The sequence below is a fragment of the Cheilinus undulatus genome, linkage group 19 (assembly GCF_018320785.1).
Source record: "Cheilinus undulatus linkage group 19, ASM1832078v1, whole genome shotgun sequence".
In the NCBI taxonomy this organism is placed as follows: Eukaryota; Metazoa; Chordata; class Actinopteri; order Labriformes; family Labridae; genus Cheilinus; species Cheilinus undulatus.
In genome coordinates, this window is record NC_054883.1 from 41,851,027 (window position 1) to 41,868,486 (window position 17,460).

Consider the following 17,460-nt stretch of genomic DNA (forward strand, 5'->3'; position numbering starts at 1 on the left):
TATACGACGGATTATTAGGGCCACACAAGGAGAAAAAAAAGAATACAATTTGACATTACGAGAATAAAGTCATAATATTACGAGAATAAAATATTATAAGAAAGACAGTCTGCCGAGGAGCCGCGGATCTATGACGGAGTATTGTCCTGATTCTGATAATAATTTGATGCTGATGTGCCAAAAGATGAAGTATTTCCTTATTTGTGAAACCGATACTAAAGTACAGCTTCACAACATGCTTAACATTGCTCATTTTAACGGAGGCGGCGCCCCGGCAGACTGTCTTCGTTATAATATGTTTTTTCTCCTAATATTACGACTTTATTATCGTTATGTCACAAAAAAAAAAAAAAAAAAAAAAAAAAAAATAAAATAAAATAATAATTTTTATTATTTTTTTCTCTTCGTGTGGCCTTAATACTTCGTCGTGCTTCTGTTCGTCATAAATACAGGTTTAAATATTTTTTATTTCGATGTGAATTTTATATTTGTATATCTATCAAGTAATGAAAAAACTGAAGCAAGTTATTTCTACATAATATATATATGTATATACAGTGCTTAACAAATGTATTAGACCACCTGTCACATTAGTCTCAGACCATCCAGCATCATGAAGTGCTTTAATGTGGACTCTTTCATTTTCAGTCAGCTCTCCACGTTTTACCATTTTGAACAGAAATGAGGAATTTCAAACTGAATTCACCTTTTAATACCCAAATCTGAGCCGGCTCACTGGGCTTCTCTGAGAAGTCAGAAATGAATAAAGCATAACATTCAACCACTAAAACTCATTTTTCTCTTCAGGAATGACAGTAAATAACTATAATTTGACACATTCATCAATAAATATTCATGTGCTTTACTATATTACAGTTACTATATTACAGTTTTGTTGTAAATCAGTCAATTTGAAAATTCATGGATAACAATGATAATCCTATTTAAGTATTAAAAATATCATTTGGGTTAAAGAGCTTCTACATATTGGTGTATTAACCATTGCAGAAACATAAAAATGATTTTGGTAATTACCAATGCTGTTAATTTAGGGCAGCTGTGGCATAAACCTGACTGTGGTTAGGGTTAGGGTGGTCTAATACATTTGTTAAAACTGTATATATTTGTGAATCTTTTGTGTTTATGTATTACTTTTGAGACTAATCTAACCTCATACATGTTACTTTGTATTTACCTGCTGTTGTCGCAGAAATGTATGACTGCATTTTTATGTAAGAATTCCATGTGGTGTATAATACTTTTTTAATTTAGATGATTGGGTGTTTTGTAGATTATTGTAATAACCTGAACAAGATTATTTGGTATGTTTTGTGTTACCTTAATATAGTTTTTAAGAGAACAATTCAGATCGTATTTGTCACTGAGCTCCTCTCTAGATTACCATTTTCATCCGTTGCATGACTGACCATATTTGTTTTTCCATCCAGTTTTTCATAAACAAATATTTTCTTTACCTTCATATGTCTCTATTATTCCACAGTGGGACATTACTGGGGCTAGAAGTCTGGCTGTATATTGCTTTTCAGTTCTCAAACTGTCTTCGAATGAAGTTTGCCGGTTGAAAAATAATCAGACTGTACGTGAATGCAGCATGCCGTTTCCCATAGATGGTAGAGTGGAGGAAGCAGAGTAACTGACTTTAAAATTACCTTCTAGAAAGCAGTGGTAGATGTAAGCTGTGTTTGTTGTTGTTGGCTAAAACTATAAGACGGTTTCTTCTAAAATGTGAGGTGTTTAGAGGTGACGCTGGCGTTATGGTAAGATAGTAGCAGGGTAGCTAAAGGCTAGCTCAGTAGATAGCTGTGATGTTAGCAAACAGACACAGGTGTTTTAGAAAGACTAGCGGGAAACTCGATACTCAAACCTGCATAACTTTGGTTCAACATATTACTTTAAGGAGACTCACTCGAGTTTGTTTAGTTGTAACTGAAGAAGAAAGCTAAATGAAATGTTGCCTTTACAGGGAATATAAGGCTCTATTATGGTTGCTGTTCTACCAGAAGAAAGACTCAAATTTATACACGTCTTTTTCTTTGAACATTCGTATTTCATTCCAATTATACTGATAAAGTTTTACTTTTGTGCCACATTTTAGTTACTAGCAAACAGTGTTAATTTCGTAGATTAAAACTATGACTAAAAATGTTTGTCGACACTCTTTTCATGACAAAAATTAGACTGAGACTAACAAAAATAGATCTGTGATGACTAAAACTAGGCTGAGACTACAAAAATAGATCTGTGATGACTAAAACTAGGCTGAGACTACAAAAATAGATCTGTGATGACTAAAACTAGACTGAGACTAACAAAAATAGATCTGTGATGACTAAAACTAGACTGAGACTAACAAAAATAGATCTGTGATGACTAAAACTAGACTGAGACTAACAAAAATAGATCTGTGATGACTAAAACTAGACTGAGACTAACAAAAATAGATCTGTGATGACTAAAACTAGACTGAGACAAAACTAGATCTGTGATGACTAAAACTAGACTGAGACTACAAAAATAGATGTGATGACTAAAACTAGACTGAGACTACAAAAATAGATCTGTGATGACTAAAACTAGACTAAGACTACAAAAACTAGATCTGTGATGACTAAAACTAGGCTGAGACTACAAAAATAGATCTGTGATGACTAAAACTAGACTGAGACTAACAAAAATAGATCTGTGATGACTAAAACCAGACTAAGACTAACAAAAATAGATCTGTGATGACTAAAACTAGACTAAAATGTGATGTAGTTTTATGTAGTTAAATCTGTGATATTTCTCCACTGTGGGTAAATCTGTCAAAAACAACACATCTGTATCTATTTTGTCTCTCAGCTGTAGAAAGCAGGGACCCCAGGTTTGAAAGAGAACACACTACCATGATTTGGTACCAGATTTAGGCAAGAGAATAAATGCTTGGACTAAAAGTAAAGAAGGATTAAAACGAGACTAAAATGTTTCAAGGTTTTGTTGACTAAAACTAAAAATGATAGAAATGACTAAAATGTGACTAAAACTAAAAGACATTTTATTTAAAGACTAAAATAAAAAATAGCTGCCAAAATTAACACTGCTAGCAGTACGCCATGCTCTATGTTCTGTTAAAAAATGTTCTCCAAGATGTTTTTCTACAGGGAGCGTTACTAGTTAGGAAATGTTCTCAAAATAAAGCAGGTTGAACTAGGCATGCACGACATTGGATTTTTTTGATTTACTGATATTTAAAAACTAGTTTGGTGTAAAGAAATCAGTTTTCTCGGTGTACCTAGAAAACTCATGCTTGCCATTTTTGACGGTTTACTGTGCAGAAATTGGTATTAATATTTCTTAGTTCAGGTCTTAAAACGCCTTGAATTAGATTTTTAAGTGTGTAGGAACTCAGTCAATATTTACAGCTGATATTTTGGCTATTAACAGTGTATATGGTATTTAACTTTTTAAGTGTATATCTGCCACTATGAAGATAATAACATTGTGCAGCCCTAGTTTAACCCTCTCGCTGGCTTCATACATTTTATTGCTTCAGTAGTGGCATTTTTAATTGTAATATATGTAATGAATAACTAACGAGCAGGTAGACACAATATCTAATTTTCTTTTTAAAAAATTCAGCATTTTTATATACTGAGAAGATACATGGTTTCTGTGCTCAGGTGCTGAAATGTTCCGGGTGGGTATGATTTTTGCTGTTTTAGCAGCAGTCAGCTTCACACCTGTGCATGTCCAGGAGTTCTGCCAAAGCACAAACTCAGACTGCCCCAGTCATGACAAAAATCCTTCAGACACCTTCAGATCCAGGTGGAACATCAGTGTTTTAAACCTCATAGAAGACCTGGACCAATTTAGAGTTTCCTGCAAGAAACTCATAGGTAAAACTCATCATTATTTAACTGTAGACGAGTTTATTTAAGGAGTTAAGGCTGCGAACAACTGTGACATGTTGCTGTTTCTTCTTACAGAATCATTTCCAATGGATGAGGTTGATGGCAACTTTGTTCGCACTGTAAAGAACTGCATATTCTCCAAATCCATTCCAACCCCTCTGAGAGGCCCTTTAAGATTGGCAGCAGTTTCCAAGGTGTTGTTTTAACCTCACCTGTATCACATGAGACTGATATCAAAGCAGAAGAATTGGTTTATATTTCCTGTCTCCATAGGATGTCATTGAAGGCATCTTGGATTTGGATGTGGCTGTTACTCAGTCTGAAGACTTCCTGAATTATGCCAGCGGTGGTCGTCTGCTGCCGGGATCTGTCCCACTGGCGCACAGATATGGAGGACATCAGGTGATTTTTGATTAATTTTTAAACTTTAACAGGTGTGGGCTTAATAAAGTTACTGATGATGTACATTAGAGCAGTGGTTCTCAACCTTTTCAGCCCAGACCCCCCAAAATAAAGGTGCCAGTGTCATGTGGAGACACTATGGCAGAGCTTTCTGGGGCCCAGCCAAACTGGGGGCCAGCAAAATCCTGGTCCATTGTAAAGTTAAATTGGGGTATTTTATATTTAACCTGAATAATAACCACTCTTATCAAAGAAACAAATTTTAATTCATTTTTGTAGTAAGTAGCCCTCTTGAAAATGTAAATCCTTTTGTTAAAAACAGAATAAAAGTACGTTAAGAATAGCTAAAATGGGTACCCTGACATGCCAGATGGATGTGTTTCACACATCCATCTGGGAAAGCTTCAACAGGAAACATCTGGGAAAAGGACAGAGGATTTGAAAAAAAAACTCGGTGTGTGATTGGGTGAACGTTCTGTCCGTCACATCTCTACGGGCCAATCAGAGCAACAAAACATGTGACGTAGCCGCTATCGAGCTGCACGTGCACAGCTACTGAGGAATAACGTGAAACATGGCGACTATAGACATGTCAGTACTCGACTTTTGTGGTTTTTGAAAAGAAAACAACTCACTGCTGTTCTTTGTTCTTTTTTTAACGAAGAAATGTCGTCAAGTTCTGACAAAACTGGCGCTTTAGCAGCATCCACGCTAATCTCTTCCTCCATAACTGCACCGGCCTCTTGTTGCTGCTTGTTTACGTCACGACTCCGCCACGCCTGAAAGTACAGCCCCTAGTCACTGATTGGTCCTGTCACTTTCTAACCGGGCCTGAATGGATCAGATGGGAGCTTTGCAAGATGGATTCACCAGTGAGAAACACGGAAACAGGCAAATCCATCTGCTTTGCAAGGTTATAAAATGGATTAATAATGGCAAAAAATATCTTTGAAACAATTAAAAACAGCAGCTAGGCTGGTAAAATCATCAGGTCTCAGTGGAAGGTATATCTGTGTATCACTGGCATTAAAATGGAAGGACAGATTATGATTCTGAATGATAAAACCTAGAGGAAGCATGTAAATACAAAATAAAAGTGGGCCTAAATTAGAACCTTGCGGTACACCACAGGCAATGGGAGAGGTGGAAGATGTGTGGTAACCTATGGTGACTGCAAAGGTTCTGTTTAAAAGATAGGAATAAAACCAACTAAGTGCAGAGCCCTTGTAGTCAGAAACTGGCAAAAATGGGCTTTTCAAATTGTGAAATGTGGCCTAAAAAGTAGTAAAAGGGGTTAATAGTGGCAATAATGTGTCAACAGAGCCAACAATAGGCAGAGGGTGGCAAGATTTGGTTTAGAAGTGGCAAAAACAGGCAGAAAAAAGTGGAAAGGGTTAAAAACTGACAAAAAAATGGGTATGGGCAAAAATATGTTAAAATTGGCTAAATCAGTGGGGAAAAGTGATAAAAAATGGACTAAAATTGGGCAAAATTGGTGTAAAGTGGCAACAGAGTGATTCAAAAATGTTCTTAGTTTCTTAAGGCATCCGGAGACCCCCTCTCAATGTCTTGCTACCCCCAATGGGGTCCCGACCTCAAGGTTGAGAACCCCTGCATTAGAGTCTATTTCTGATCTCATTTCGTGTTGATGACACTAAAATGTAAATTTCTCTCAATCTCAGTTTGGTTACTGGGCGGGTCAGCTTGGTGACGGCCGAGCACATTACCTTGGTCAGTATACAAACAGGTGAGAATACCTTTTAACTAGGTTTCTGATGTTGTCAAAGCACTTTTTATAAGAGCTCTAAATTTGCAAACTTTAAGCCACCCTGATCACAGAAGAGAAAATAAAGTCTGTCCATCCATCTTTCTTTTTTATAATGAATCAAAGGAAAGGAGAAGTTTGGGAACTGCAGCTGAAAGGCTCTGGGAAAACTCCATATTCAAGGCAAGCTTTATCTTTATATTCTCAACATAATTTCTTCCATATCTTCCCTCTTTCCTTCCACTGTTCCTCGTTTCATGCGGCTCATTTTGAACATGCTGAAAGCTGTTAATAGGAGGTATCTATCCCTAAAATAATTTAATATGCAGTCTTGGAATTTTAAAACAGATCAGGAGACGGTCGAGCTGTGATCCGTTCTTCTGTACGAGAGTTCCTGTGCAGTGAAGCCATGCATTCTCTGGGTATTCCAACAAGCAGAGCTGCAAGGTAACAGAAAATTATCCTTTTTATTATTACTTTCTGTTATTTTTCCTTCTCCTGTATGTCAGATTAGTGTCAAAGAGACAGATGGGTTGCAGTGTGAGGAAGACATTGTAAATGAATTGGTAGCTAACTTTGTGCTGATGATGAAATGAGAAATGAGCTGCTTACTAGACTGGAATGGTATCTGAGTTCCCAGTATATTAAAAGATCCAAGTATGCTGACTGAGGGATATGCAGGTACTAAGGTTGACCTGATTTTTGTTTTGTGAAGAATCATTTTAGTGGAAAGAGAGACACCAGGAATGCTAATGGTATCCCTCAAACTACCGGTGCTAAAGGAAAGAAATACTTTAAAAAGGAGGTATAAAATTTGGTATAGGGTAAGTGCACCCATTAAGCCCACCAAAATCTAAGATCACGTATTTTTCATAGATACTAAAATGGTTTATAAACATGATCATTTGTTAAAATGAAGAATTAATCTCTCATTTGAAAGTATATTTATTTACTTATGCATATTTTAAAGAACAAATTAAAGAAATTTTATGATTAAAGTCAAAAGTCTGGCATGGGCTTAATTAGTAATGAGGTACCATTTAAGCCCATCTGTGTTCCAAATAAGCCCACAACCACATTTATTGACTGAAATATAAAAATGTATTATATTTTTTGCATCTGTGCATCCCTATTTTTCAGTGTAGATGTATAATAACAGAGTGATACCTCTAGTTCAGGCAGCTGCACTGATTTCACGCCTGACATGAAACATTACCCACAATCAGCTGACAAACATCCTCCCTGTTTGTGGTAAGCTGCAACATTTCCGATCTCACCCTGTGCTCTGCCGTTGACAGCTCGGTGCTGCATCAGCAGTAGGCCTGTACCATTTCGGAAAATAATCTAATTGAGGTTTTTCCCCCCAGTATTGCAACTGCGATTCGATCTGCTATTATTCCTTAACTTTCTTTCATTCCTAAACAAAGGCTGAACAATTCTTTGAAAGTGTCTAATTCTGATGATTTTGACTCGTATTGCAAATTGGATAGGAATTGTTGCATTGAAGGTTTTTTGTAATTCTTATGTTTGATAAGAAAAAGTACAAAAATGAAGAAGGTAGGATTTTTGCAGACTATTCTAAAAAATGCACCTGAATGATTGCATGATATCCAGCGTAACATCTCTGCTGCAAAAACGTCTCAAACTGGTGTTTTGACTCAAATTTCAGGTCAAAGAAATATTGCACCTTTTGCGATTTGAAAATTGCAGCAGGCTAAATAGTGATTTAATCTAATTTGTGGTTAATTTCCCTAATCAGCAGTGATGCCCTCTTTCTTTCAGCCCTATTTCCACCCTAACATCCACCTGTAGGCTCTGATTTGAGGTTTATAATATCCCATTACTCCTCAAATGTCTGCATGTAAAATAAATCTGTAAAGACTGATCAGATAAGAACACAAATACTGTTTTACTGCAGCTGTAAGTGTTTAAAGTCATCACCATTTCCTATTTCTGATCATGTTTTTGTTTTTTAAGTCTTATTGTGAGTGATGAGCCGGTGTTCAGGGATCAATTCTACAACGGCAATGTGAGGACAGAGAGAGGTACGACTGTAATTATCAGACATACATTTTCTAACAATTGCTTACATTTGCATTTTGTTGTTTGTCTAAAATGAGCATTTTTGTGTTCTTTTATTTCACCAGGAGCGGTCGTTCTCCGTTTAGCCAAGTCTTGGTTTCGGATTGGATCGTTGGAAATCTTAGCTCAAAGTGGAGAGGTAGATCTCCTGAGGTAAGTCTCAGTTTTCAGGCATTCTGCTCTTTATGTTTCCTACTTTATATCCTTAATGTAGAATAATGCAGCCTATATTACAATGGGACTGTTCTGTTTATTTCAGACAGCTGTTGGACTTTGTGATTGATAAACATTTCACTCCAATCAGTTTAGATGACCCAGATAAATATTTGGTAAGTGTTTTAGATAATCACCATTTACTGGTATTTTTATGAACTGAAATCTCTTTATTTCCAAAAACTTATCTCTGTTTTCTAAACTCTTTATTTCAGGAGTGTCAAACTCAGTCACAGCGGGGGCCTGATTCTGGATTCAGGTCTAACCTGAGGGCCTAACAGGGTCACCTTTTTAACCAGAAACTATCAACCTCATTTCACCAGTAATAGATTATGAAAAACAAACAAACTTTGCACCGATGGTAAATGATTTTGAGGTTAAAAAGGTCAAAAAGATCAGTTTAAAGGCTCATAATCTGAGAAAAGTAAATTTATTAGTTCAAAAAGGTCAAAACATGAAATTGAGATTGAAAAACTTATGTTTTTTAAAGGCAAATATATCAGAAAGAAGGTCAAAATTATGAGTTTAAAAGGTCAAAATATGAAATTAAAAGTCAAGATCCTAAGTTTGAGTTGTAATTGTGAGATGCTAAATTGAAAATTTTTTCCCACATTCCTGACTTCTTATCTAAATATTTTTACTCCTTACTTTTCAGATTTTGTGACTTAACACGAATATCTTAAATCATCAGGTTAAGTTCACATTTTTATACTTGAGGAAATCTGCAGACCTCAGACTGATGGACAGTTAGAACAGAAATGAAATATGATCTTGCAGGCCGGATTTGGCCCCCGGGCCTTGAGTTTGACACCCCTGCTTTATTTGAATTTGTTTCTTAGAGAAACATGCTTCTTTAAGGCTTTGTATTTTTCTTTTATAGGTGTTTTTTTCTACAGTTGTAAATGAAACCGCTCACCTGATAGCACAGTGGATGTCAGTTGGTTTTGCACATGGTGAGAATGTCTTCTGTTTTTTTAATCAGTGCCTCTTATTTTGTACTTCGGTCTTTACCCAGATCTTCTGTACTGTATTATTTTAACAGGTGTTTGCAACACAGACAACTTCAGTCTCCTCTCCATCACCATCGACTATGGACCGTTTGGCTTCATGGAGTCGTATAACCCCAGTGTGTACCATGCAGCATGTCTTACAGTCATTACTGTTACCACGGTTACATCCTGTCCTTATTAAAGTTATCCTGTTTCAGATTTTATCCCAAACTCGTCTGACGATGAGGGCAGATACAGAATTGGAGCTCAAGCTAACATTGGACTGTTCAACCTGGAGAAGCTGCTGATGGCTCTCAGTCCTGTGCTTTCTAAAAAACAACAGAAAGAGTGAGAGTGGCACAGAAACTTCAACTTTATGCCCCAAGACTTTATCAGGATATTTACCAAAATGTCTGTTATGATTGTTCTAAAGTCAAAAAATTTGGTGGGCTGCACTTTGGTGATGTTTGAAAATTCAGAAAGAGCCAAGACTTTATTTCATTTTAATTTTGAGATGCACTCAAATTCTGTATGATTTTTAAAAACTGCACATATGTTTGTGTATTTTGGATACCCAACTTAAAGTATAGTTACTGTCTTCTTTTTTGCCACTTGCAGTTTATGGGATGACTCCATTTTCTTTTCAAACTATTCCTAACCATTTGCCACATACAGGAATAAATGATAAAACATACAGATAAAGCAGGAGTCCCATTTGCCTCAAGTATAATAATGTAGTGAACAAGAGTATATTTAAAATGTCTGTAGAGATTGTTAATAATCCTTAAACTGTGATGACCTTTGGTTGTCACTGACACAAGTATGATATAGAGCAGTGATACTCAATGTGTGGCTCTGTTATGTCTTAATTTGAAACATTATTCCCATTTTTGCAACTTCTTTTTGACTCCTTTATCCTGGTTTTTGCAAATTTTTGCCCTTTTTTCACTTTTTTTGCCACTTTTCCCCCATTTAAGCTGCCTTTTGCAGTTAAATTCCACTAATTTCCCATTTTTCTACCTTTTTCTGATTTTTGCCCATTTTAGTCACTTTTCACTCATTTTTTTGCCACGGTTTTGGCACTTTTTGACCATTTTTTGCCACCTGTAACTCATTTTTTGCCACTTCTCTCCCAGTGTATGCCACTCCAAGCTAATTTTTGTCGCTTCTTTTTCTCACTTTTCACCCATATCTGACACTTTTATCCTGCTGTTTGTATTTTTTTTGCCCCCTTTTGCCTATATTTGCCACTTCTCGCCCATTTAAGCTGCCTTTTGCAGTTAAATTCCACTAATTTCCCATTTTTCTACCTTTTTCTGATTTTTGCCCATTTTAGTCACTTTTCACTCATTTTTTTGCCACGGTTTTGGCACTTTTTGACCATTTTTGCCACCTGAAACTCATTTTTTTGCCACTTTTCTCCCAGTGTTTGCCGCTATTTGCCTATTTTTACCACTTCTCACCCATTTAAGCTGCCTTTTGCAATCAAATGCCACTTTTTCCCCCACTGTCTTACCTCTTTTTTGAATTTTACCAATTTTTTGTCCCTTTTTTCAGATTCTTGCCATTCTTTGACAATTTTTTGCCACCTTTAACTTATTTTTGGTCACTTCCCGCCCATTTTTGCCACATTCTGCCTTTTTTTTGCCACTTTTCTCCCAGTGTTTGCTGCCTATTGACCACTTTTGCCACCTTTAACTGATTTTAATTGCCACTTTTCACCACTTAGATTATGGCTCTTGCAAATTTATTTTTTAACAGTTTGGGTCTTTGATGGAGCAGGGTTGAGTAACACTGATATGGATTATTCCTTTCAGGGGTAAAAACCTAAAAAAAATAAAAGTTGGTGGAAAAGAACATGAAAAAACTATTGAGCTACTAATACTGTTCAAACCATAGCTCACATTTCTTTAATAATTCCTCTTTTGTGCTTTAAAATTGTATGATTTTTCTGCTTTTACATAACTACTTGCTGTCTTATCTTTGCAGGGCCAATATTATTCTTAAAGGATACGGTGACGTGTACCAGCTAAGGTGAGAACCACGGTACCTCTCATACTATTTCCAGGTTCCATGTATATCGTGTTTAAACTCTTTTTTCTGGGCTAACTCCTGCATGTTTTCCAGGATTCATCAGCTGTTTAAAGCTAAACTGGGCCTTCTGGGTGAAGATGAGGATGATGGCTACCTTATTGCTTTCCTGCTGAGGGTAAGTCATCAGAGATATGTTTGTCATGCTTAATGTGATCATCTCAGCATATTAAGTCAGTGTTATCAGGAGAAAAACTGAATATTCAGCTTTTTTAAACTCCCTATTTAACGTTTTTCTCTGTAGATGATGGAAGAGACTCAGTCAGACTTTACCATGACGTTCAGGCAGCTCAGCGAAGTTTCAGACCTGCAGCTTCACAGCAGAGACTTCACACAGGTACAGCTGGAGTTTCAATGTCTCACATCCATATTTAGAAATATTCAAACTTAAATCTCACACTGATCACCCAGGATTTAAAGCTTTGATACAATACTGGTAAAAAAACAAAAGCTGGAGAGCTTCAGTTTTCAACTAAAGAATGCAATTTTTTAAATAAAATGCACAGTGAATGCTTTGTGCTGAATAAGCTGATGCTCTACTGCTAATGCTGTATCTGTAAAGAATGAATTAAGTAAATGAATCCTTAAAGGAGGTTGGATATGTTTTGTAAATGCTGAGCCAAGCCCTACAAATTTTCTGAAATGCACACATGCACTGGCAACATAATGTATTGTGCTAAACCAGTATGCAGGAGTTTGCTACACACATACATTTTAATTTATTAAGATAGGTATTTTTATTTAAATTATGTTTCATTTTTACCAAGTTTGTTCTGCCAAATGTTTCTAGGCAGAATAATACGTACTGCACCTTAAATAAAGGTGATTTTATAGCTTTGAAACAAAGAGTACAAAACTATTAGGTATTGCTGAGTAGCTGAGTCAACATTTCTGTTTGGACGTCGTCCTTTTCATGATTTTTATTCCACCGTATGTTCAGATGTGGGCTCTTGAAGACTTGTCATCCCATGAGCTCTTCTCTGATTGGCTCAGCATCTACCTGCTGCGGCTCAGCAGGTAAGCAAAGAAGTTGTAAAACAGTTAACACAAGGTCAAGCTTTTCCTCCCATTTTATCTTTGTTTTAGTGCTGTTTGTTGTAGTTTTAAATGCAGTGAATTTACACCTTTTTCACCCTGATTAGACAACAAAATGACGGTGACGTGGATCGACAAAACAAGATGAAAAGTACGTTTCTTCTTTTAAATGTTAGTGAGGTTAAAATCATGAAATATCTCACTAGATCTCCAGCTGACTGTGAGAAATACTTTTCAGATGTGAACCCTCGATATGTGCTGAGGAACTGGATGGCTGAGTCTGCTATAAGGAAAGCAGAGAGCAGTGATTTTTCAGAGGTGTGCAGAATAATTCAGCAAACATTTAAGTGTTTAACTGAAAGAATATAAAAAACCTGCTGTACTTCTTTGACAGTTTTTGTAAGCTGTGTCATTGATTTATCCCCCACTAGGTGGAGCTGCTGCACCACATCCTGTCCTCTCCCTTTGTTACACAAGAGACTGCAGAGGAGGCGGGCTATGCAGCGAGACCGCCACAGTGGGCGAGAATGTTAAAGGTCAGCTGCTCCTCTTGAGTGACTCCTGGATGGAGACAAACACCAAAAAGAATGGATTTTAAACCTTCCTGAGTGTGTTTGGTCATTTCTTTTTTCAACTCTTTTGATGCTGGTGGAATAATATCTGTTTAGGAATGTCAAGGTCACAGCCTCAGTGCCATGTGTTGATACAGCAAACAAATGAGATTTGATAGAATTTGTTGCCACAGAACCATTGAATTTATCTCTGCACACACAAAAAAGTAAATCTTCTATCTTGTTTTTCCACATCAACAACAAAATAAACACAAAGTTGCTGCCAAGAGCTTCTTTCTCTTTACTTTTAAGCCTTTTTCATTATTGACATGGACTAAGAGAGATTTTCCACTCAGGCGGCTGCTCTAAGGAGAGCATACGTGATCTTTAAAGCAACAAATAGCAGCAGGATTACCTTAGTGACCCACAAATTCAACCTGATGGAGTCTGAAGGCTTTATTAAAGCAACAGTCATTTTAAAAGTACAGTACCTTTATACAGCGTATGAATAACTGCTGAGTGTTTTATTTATTTACATGCAGACATCTGACAGTATGTACAATTCTGTGATTTAAAGTTTAAAGAAAACTTTACATATTGAATGTCTTAAAACAGTACACAACATTTTTGATGCATTGTTAAATCCTGTACCTTATATTAAATTACACCAGTCTTTTAATATTATTTGAACACTTTCATTTAAAAGCCTTGATTTTTAAAATAACAGAAGCCCAAAGCTAACATGTATCCACACTTTCCAAAAATACATTTTATTTACTGGTTTCCTGTGACAACGAGGGATTTCCAGTTGTTTGGAGCCACACGTGGCTCTTTCATGTCTTCATTTGAAATATTATTCCCCCAGAAAACTTAGAAAAGGGAAACTTAAACCTCAGAAATTAATCACATTAATAAGTTTGTTTCCCAGATTTATACAGAAGGCTTTAACTGTCAAACTTAATTGTCCCATTTATCCAATTTTTGCCTTTTTTTCACCAAGTTAGGCCACTTTTCACCAAATTTGCCTTTTTTCCCCACTTTCTTGTCCATTTGTGCCACTTTTTCATGATGCTTTTCCCACATTTTTGCCAATTTATTGCCACTTTCTGCCCATTTAAACTGCCACCAAGTTCCCATTTTTTCCTATTTTTTTCCCCATTTATGCCACTTCTTTCTGCGACTATTGTCCAATTTTTGCCCCTTTCACCATTTTTACACCACTTTTTTCCCATTTAAGCTACATTTTTCCATTAAATACCACTTGTTTCTTCTTTTTTGCTCATTTTTGCAACTTCTTATAGCCACTTTTATCCCATTTTTGCCCTTTTTCATATTTTATTGCCCATTTAAGCTACATTTTGCTATTTAATACCACTTGTTTCCTATTTTTTGTCCTATTTTGCCACTCTTGACTGCTTTTTGCCCATTTTAGTCACTTTTCTGTCATTTTTTGCCATGTTTTTGCCACTCTTAACTCATTTTATTGCTACTTCAAGCCGTTTTTACCACTTTTCACCGCTTAGATTGTGGGTCTAAAAGGATTTTTCAACAATCTGGCCGTTTGGTTGAGTTGGTTTGAGTAACACCAGTTTAGACAGAGGCTTTTTTAATCCATGCCTGCTGCCATTTGTGAGCCTTTAAAACTTTTTTTTTTTGCCTAAATGTGTCCCTACCTTTGGGACACACCAGTAGCTTGAGAATGTTTTTTTTGCACTTTAAATGTTTGCATAGTCATAGACAGCACAAAAGTTTCACATTAGCATCGTTCTATGCAGAATCACTTCCTGCTCCCCATCTGGGGTTATCCACTTTGGCGTGACGTCATCTATAGAGAACCCATACAGCATTCTGAAGAGCTGGGTCGGGGTAAGGAAGGGCACCCTGGAGGGCTCTTCATCATGTTTTCTGTACCATAGGAGCATCAATGAGTCTACTTTCCAGCATTTCTCCATCTTTTTCTCTCTGTGTTGGAACATCATGACATGTTGTGGTTGTGTTTTGGACATTAAGTTGTCTTGTGTATGAAGTGTTCTACATCAGTAGTTCTCAACCCTTTCAGCCCGCAACCTCCAAAACAAAGGTGTCAGAGACCGGGGACCCCCACTGGACCTGAAGGTGGCTGAACACAGCCATTACATTCAAGAATAGTCATGTGAAGACAAGAAATACTTTAAAAATAGCCAAAATGGGTTACTAATGGCAAAAAAAGGTGGGAAAGGTGGTGAAATTTGAGTTTAACAGTAGCAGAAATGGGTTAGAAATGCCAAAAATGGGATAAAAGTGGCAAAAAAATAACCGAAAGTGGGAAAAATAGGTTGAAGTGGCAAAAACTGGGATATTAAGTGGTAAAAGGGAATTTAAAAAGTGGCTAAAATGGTGTTAGAGTGGCAAAATTGCGGGTTAGCTGTGAAAGAACTAGGCAGAAATGGTTTAAACTGGCAAAAATGGGCATATTAAATCATGAAATGCGGTGTACAAATTGGTAAAGAGGGGTTAATTGTGGCAATAACGGGTCAGCAGAGCCAACAATAGGCAGAGAATGGTAAGATTTGGTTTAAAAGTAGCAAAAACAGGCATAAAAAAAGTGGTGGAAAGGGTTAAAAACTGTCCAAAAAATGGTTTTAAGTGGTAAAAATGTGTTAAAGTTGGCAAAACTGGTGGGAAAAGAGTGATGACAGTGGGTTGAAATCTGCCAAAATTGGTGTTAAGTGGCGACAGTGTAAATGAAAAAAATATTTCTATTTTTTTTTAAGGCATCTGGAGACCCCCTCTCAGTGTCTCACGGCCCCCAATGGGGTCCCAACCCCAAGGTTGAGAACCACTGTTCTATAAGTCTGGTTTGACTTGATAAGTCCAGATCTTGAGAAAACAACCAGAACTACTCGTAATCACTCATATCTCATTTACTTGATGAATTAAAGATTTTTTATTTTAAAAAAGGCAGTTTGAAAATGTTGAGTGTATCAAGTGATGACGTCTGTTAATCTCCACTCACTTCATGTTGGAGATATTTTTTTGTTTCATCACAGCCATGGCTGATAAGGTCCGTTGTGTGGGTGCAGAGTCCTCCCTCGGCCTAAGTAGTACCTCTCTTCTTGTTCATGGCCATCATCAGTTCTGACATAAAGTCTCCTCCTCCTCCTCCTCCTCCTCCTCCTCCTCCGTGGAGCGATGGTGTAGTCCTCTTTGGCGGAGCTGGAGGTGCCTTCTTCACTGAGCCAGTTGGTCGAACTGGAGCTCTCGGTGCCGCGGTAGGCGGAGGCGGTGGAGGAGGTGGTGGAGGAATTGTTCCACCTCCTGTAAACATTGGCTGAGGTGGAGGCGGTGGTAAAAAGCCTGGATCAGGAGGTGGAGGAGGCAGCGACTGACCCATTCCACCAAAACCAGCGGAGGGAGGCGGTGGAGGGAAGGAGTTAACAGGGGGAGGAGGAGGCGGGAGAGATCCAAAGCCAGCAGCAGGAGGAGGTGGCGGGAGGAAGTCTGGCGGGTCCTCGAAGGAGTCGTCCATGGGTGGAGGCGGCGGAGGAGGGAGGTTGTCCATTGCGGGTGGAGGGAAGTTGGTAGGCAGGTTACGCTGGGGAGGGGAAGGTTTTGGGCTTTTCGCAGCCAGAAGAGGAGGTGGTGGAGGAAGGACCGGGTCAGGAGGAGGTGGGGGGAGAAATCCAGTCATAGGTGGGGGTGGAGGTGGAGGTGGAGGCGGGATGTTTCCAAAGTCCTGCAAAAGAGACCGCAAAATTAAGATACAGAAATCTAAACTGGACACTGATCATGCCCTGTTTGCTGGTCAGCCTGTGGCTCCTTTCCTGCATGTCTTTCCCCACTCTTCTTCCCAGACTTCTTACTTTAGCCACTTTTTTACCTGATGTCTATGTCTTATCTACAACCTCAATCTTTTTAGAGCCAGTTTAAAGAAAACCTGGATGTGTTTCTTTGTGGTATATCACTCAGGAAAAAGTCCATGGTACCAGAGGTAAAGCATTTGCTCACTACCTTCTGAAATATGACATACTCAACATAGAAATAATGATGATAGATTGTGTGCATTTAAGATCTTAATGTCAGTGGTGTACCTGAGACTCAGGTCCTGGTTGGGGCTTTGCAGCGTGACCATTGGCCTGGTTTGGTGACTTAGCTAAGAGAGGAAAAACAAGCATGAGTTGACAAATTCTACACCAATGTCCAACCACATCAGTGCTGCTGGACATCATAGAAGCCCTCAGTGAGTCGGGTGCGGCTCTACCTTTGATGGTGGGTGAAGGCGTTGACTGGTTGGAGCTCACGGGAGTGCGGTTCGTCCACACAGAGTTAGCAGCCTTCTTCTCTGCTGCTTTAAAGTTTTCATACAACGACACACCGTACTGAAAGTCGAAAAAACACAACAGAGTATTATTTATTATAACAGTGATGATCTTTTCTTTTTA

General features: G+C 37.8%; 2 protein-coding genes across 5 annotated transcripts in view; one reads left to right on the top strand and one right to left on the bottom strand.

The window, feature by feature from the left end:
• The first annotated feature begins 1,600 nt into the window (after nucleotides 1–1,600).
• Nucleotides 1,601–13,350, top strand: LOC121527038 (protein adenylyltransferase SelO-like). 3 transcript variants are annotated; one of them, XM_041813707.1, is made up of 20 exons: nucleotides 1,601–1,692; nucleotides 3,681–3,896; nucleotides 3,987–4,105; nucleotides 4,185–4,313; nucleotides 5,996–6,060; nucleotides 6,205–6,261; nucleotides 6,427–6,525; nucleotides 8,056–8,123; nucleotides 8,226–8,313; nucleotides 8,420–8,489; nucleotides 9,254–9,326; nucleotides 9,416–9,499; nucleotides 9,581–9,710; nucleotides 11,352–11,396; nucleotides 11,490–11,571; nucleotides 11,698–11,790; nucleotides 12,394–12,470; nucleotides 12,596–12,639; nucleotides 12,727–12,806; nucleotides 12,920–13,350. In XM_041813707.1, exons 2-20 carry the CDS (start codon nucleotides 3,689–3,691, stop codon nucleotides 13,040–13,042), a joined length of 1,734 nt encoding a protein of 577 aa, XP_041669641.1. In that variant the 5' UTR covers nucleotides 1,601–1,692; nucleotides 3,681–3,688; the 3' UTR covers nucleotides 13,043–13,350. The 3 variants fall into 3 exon arrangements, with proteins under 3 accessions (XP_041669641.1, XP_041669638.1, XP_041669640.1); XM_041813704.1 differs by having other exon boundaries at nucleotides 1,601–1,650; XM_041813706.1 differs by having other exon boundaries at nucleotides 1,607–1,778.
• A 1,964-nt stretch (nucleotides 13,351–15,314) lies between these two features.
• Nucleotides 15,315–17,460, bottom strand: part of LOC121527345 (amyloid beta (A4) precursor protein-binding, family B, member 1 interacting protein) — a 53,850-nt gene continuing 51,704 nt past the window's right edge. For both annotated transcript variants that reach the window (XM_041814279.1, XM_041814278.1), the window contains 3 exons: nucleotides 17,280–17,397; nucleotides 17,110–17,171; nucleotides 15,315–16,754 (listed from right to left, as the gene is read on the bottom strand). In XM_041814279.1, the coding sequence (XP_041670213.1) occupies nucleotides 16,116–16,754; nucleotides 17,110–17,171; nucleotides 17,280–17,397 (819 nt within the window). In that variant the 3' untranslated portion in view covers nucleotides 15,315–16,115. The remainder of the gene's footprint in view (nucleotides 16,755–17,109; nucleotides 17,172–17,279; nucleotides 17,398–17,460) is intronic.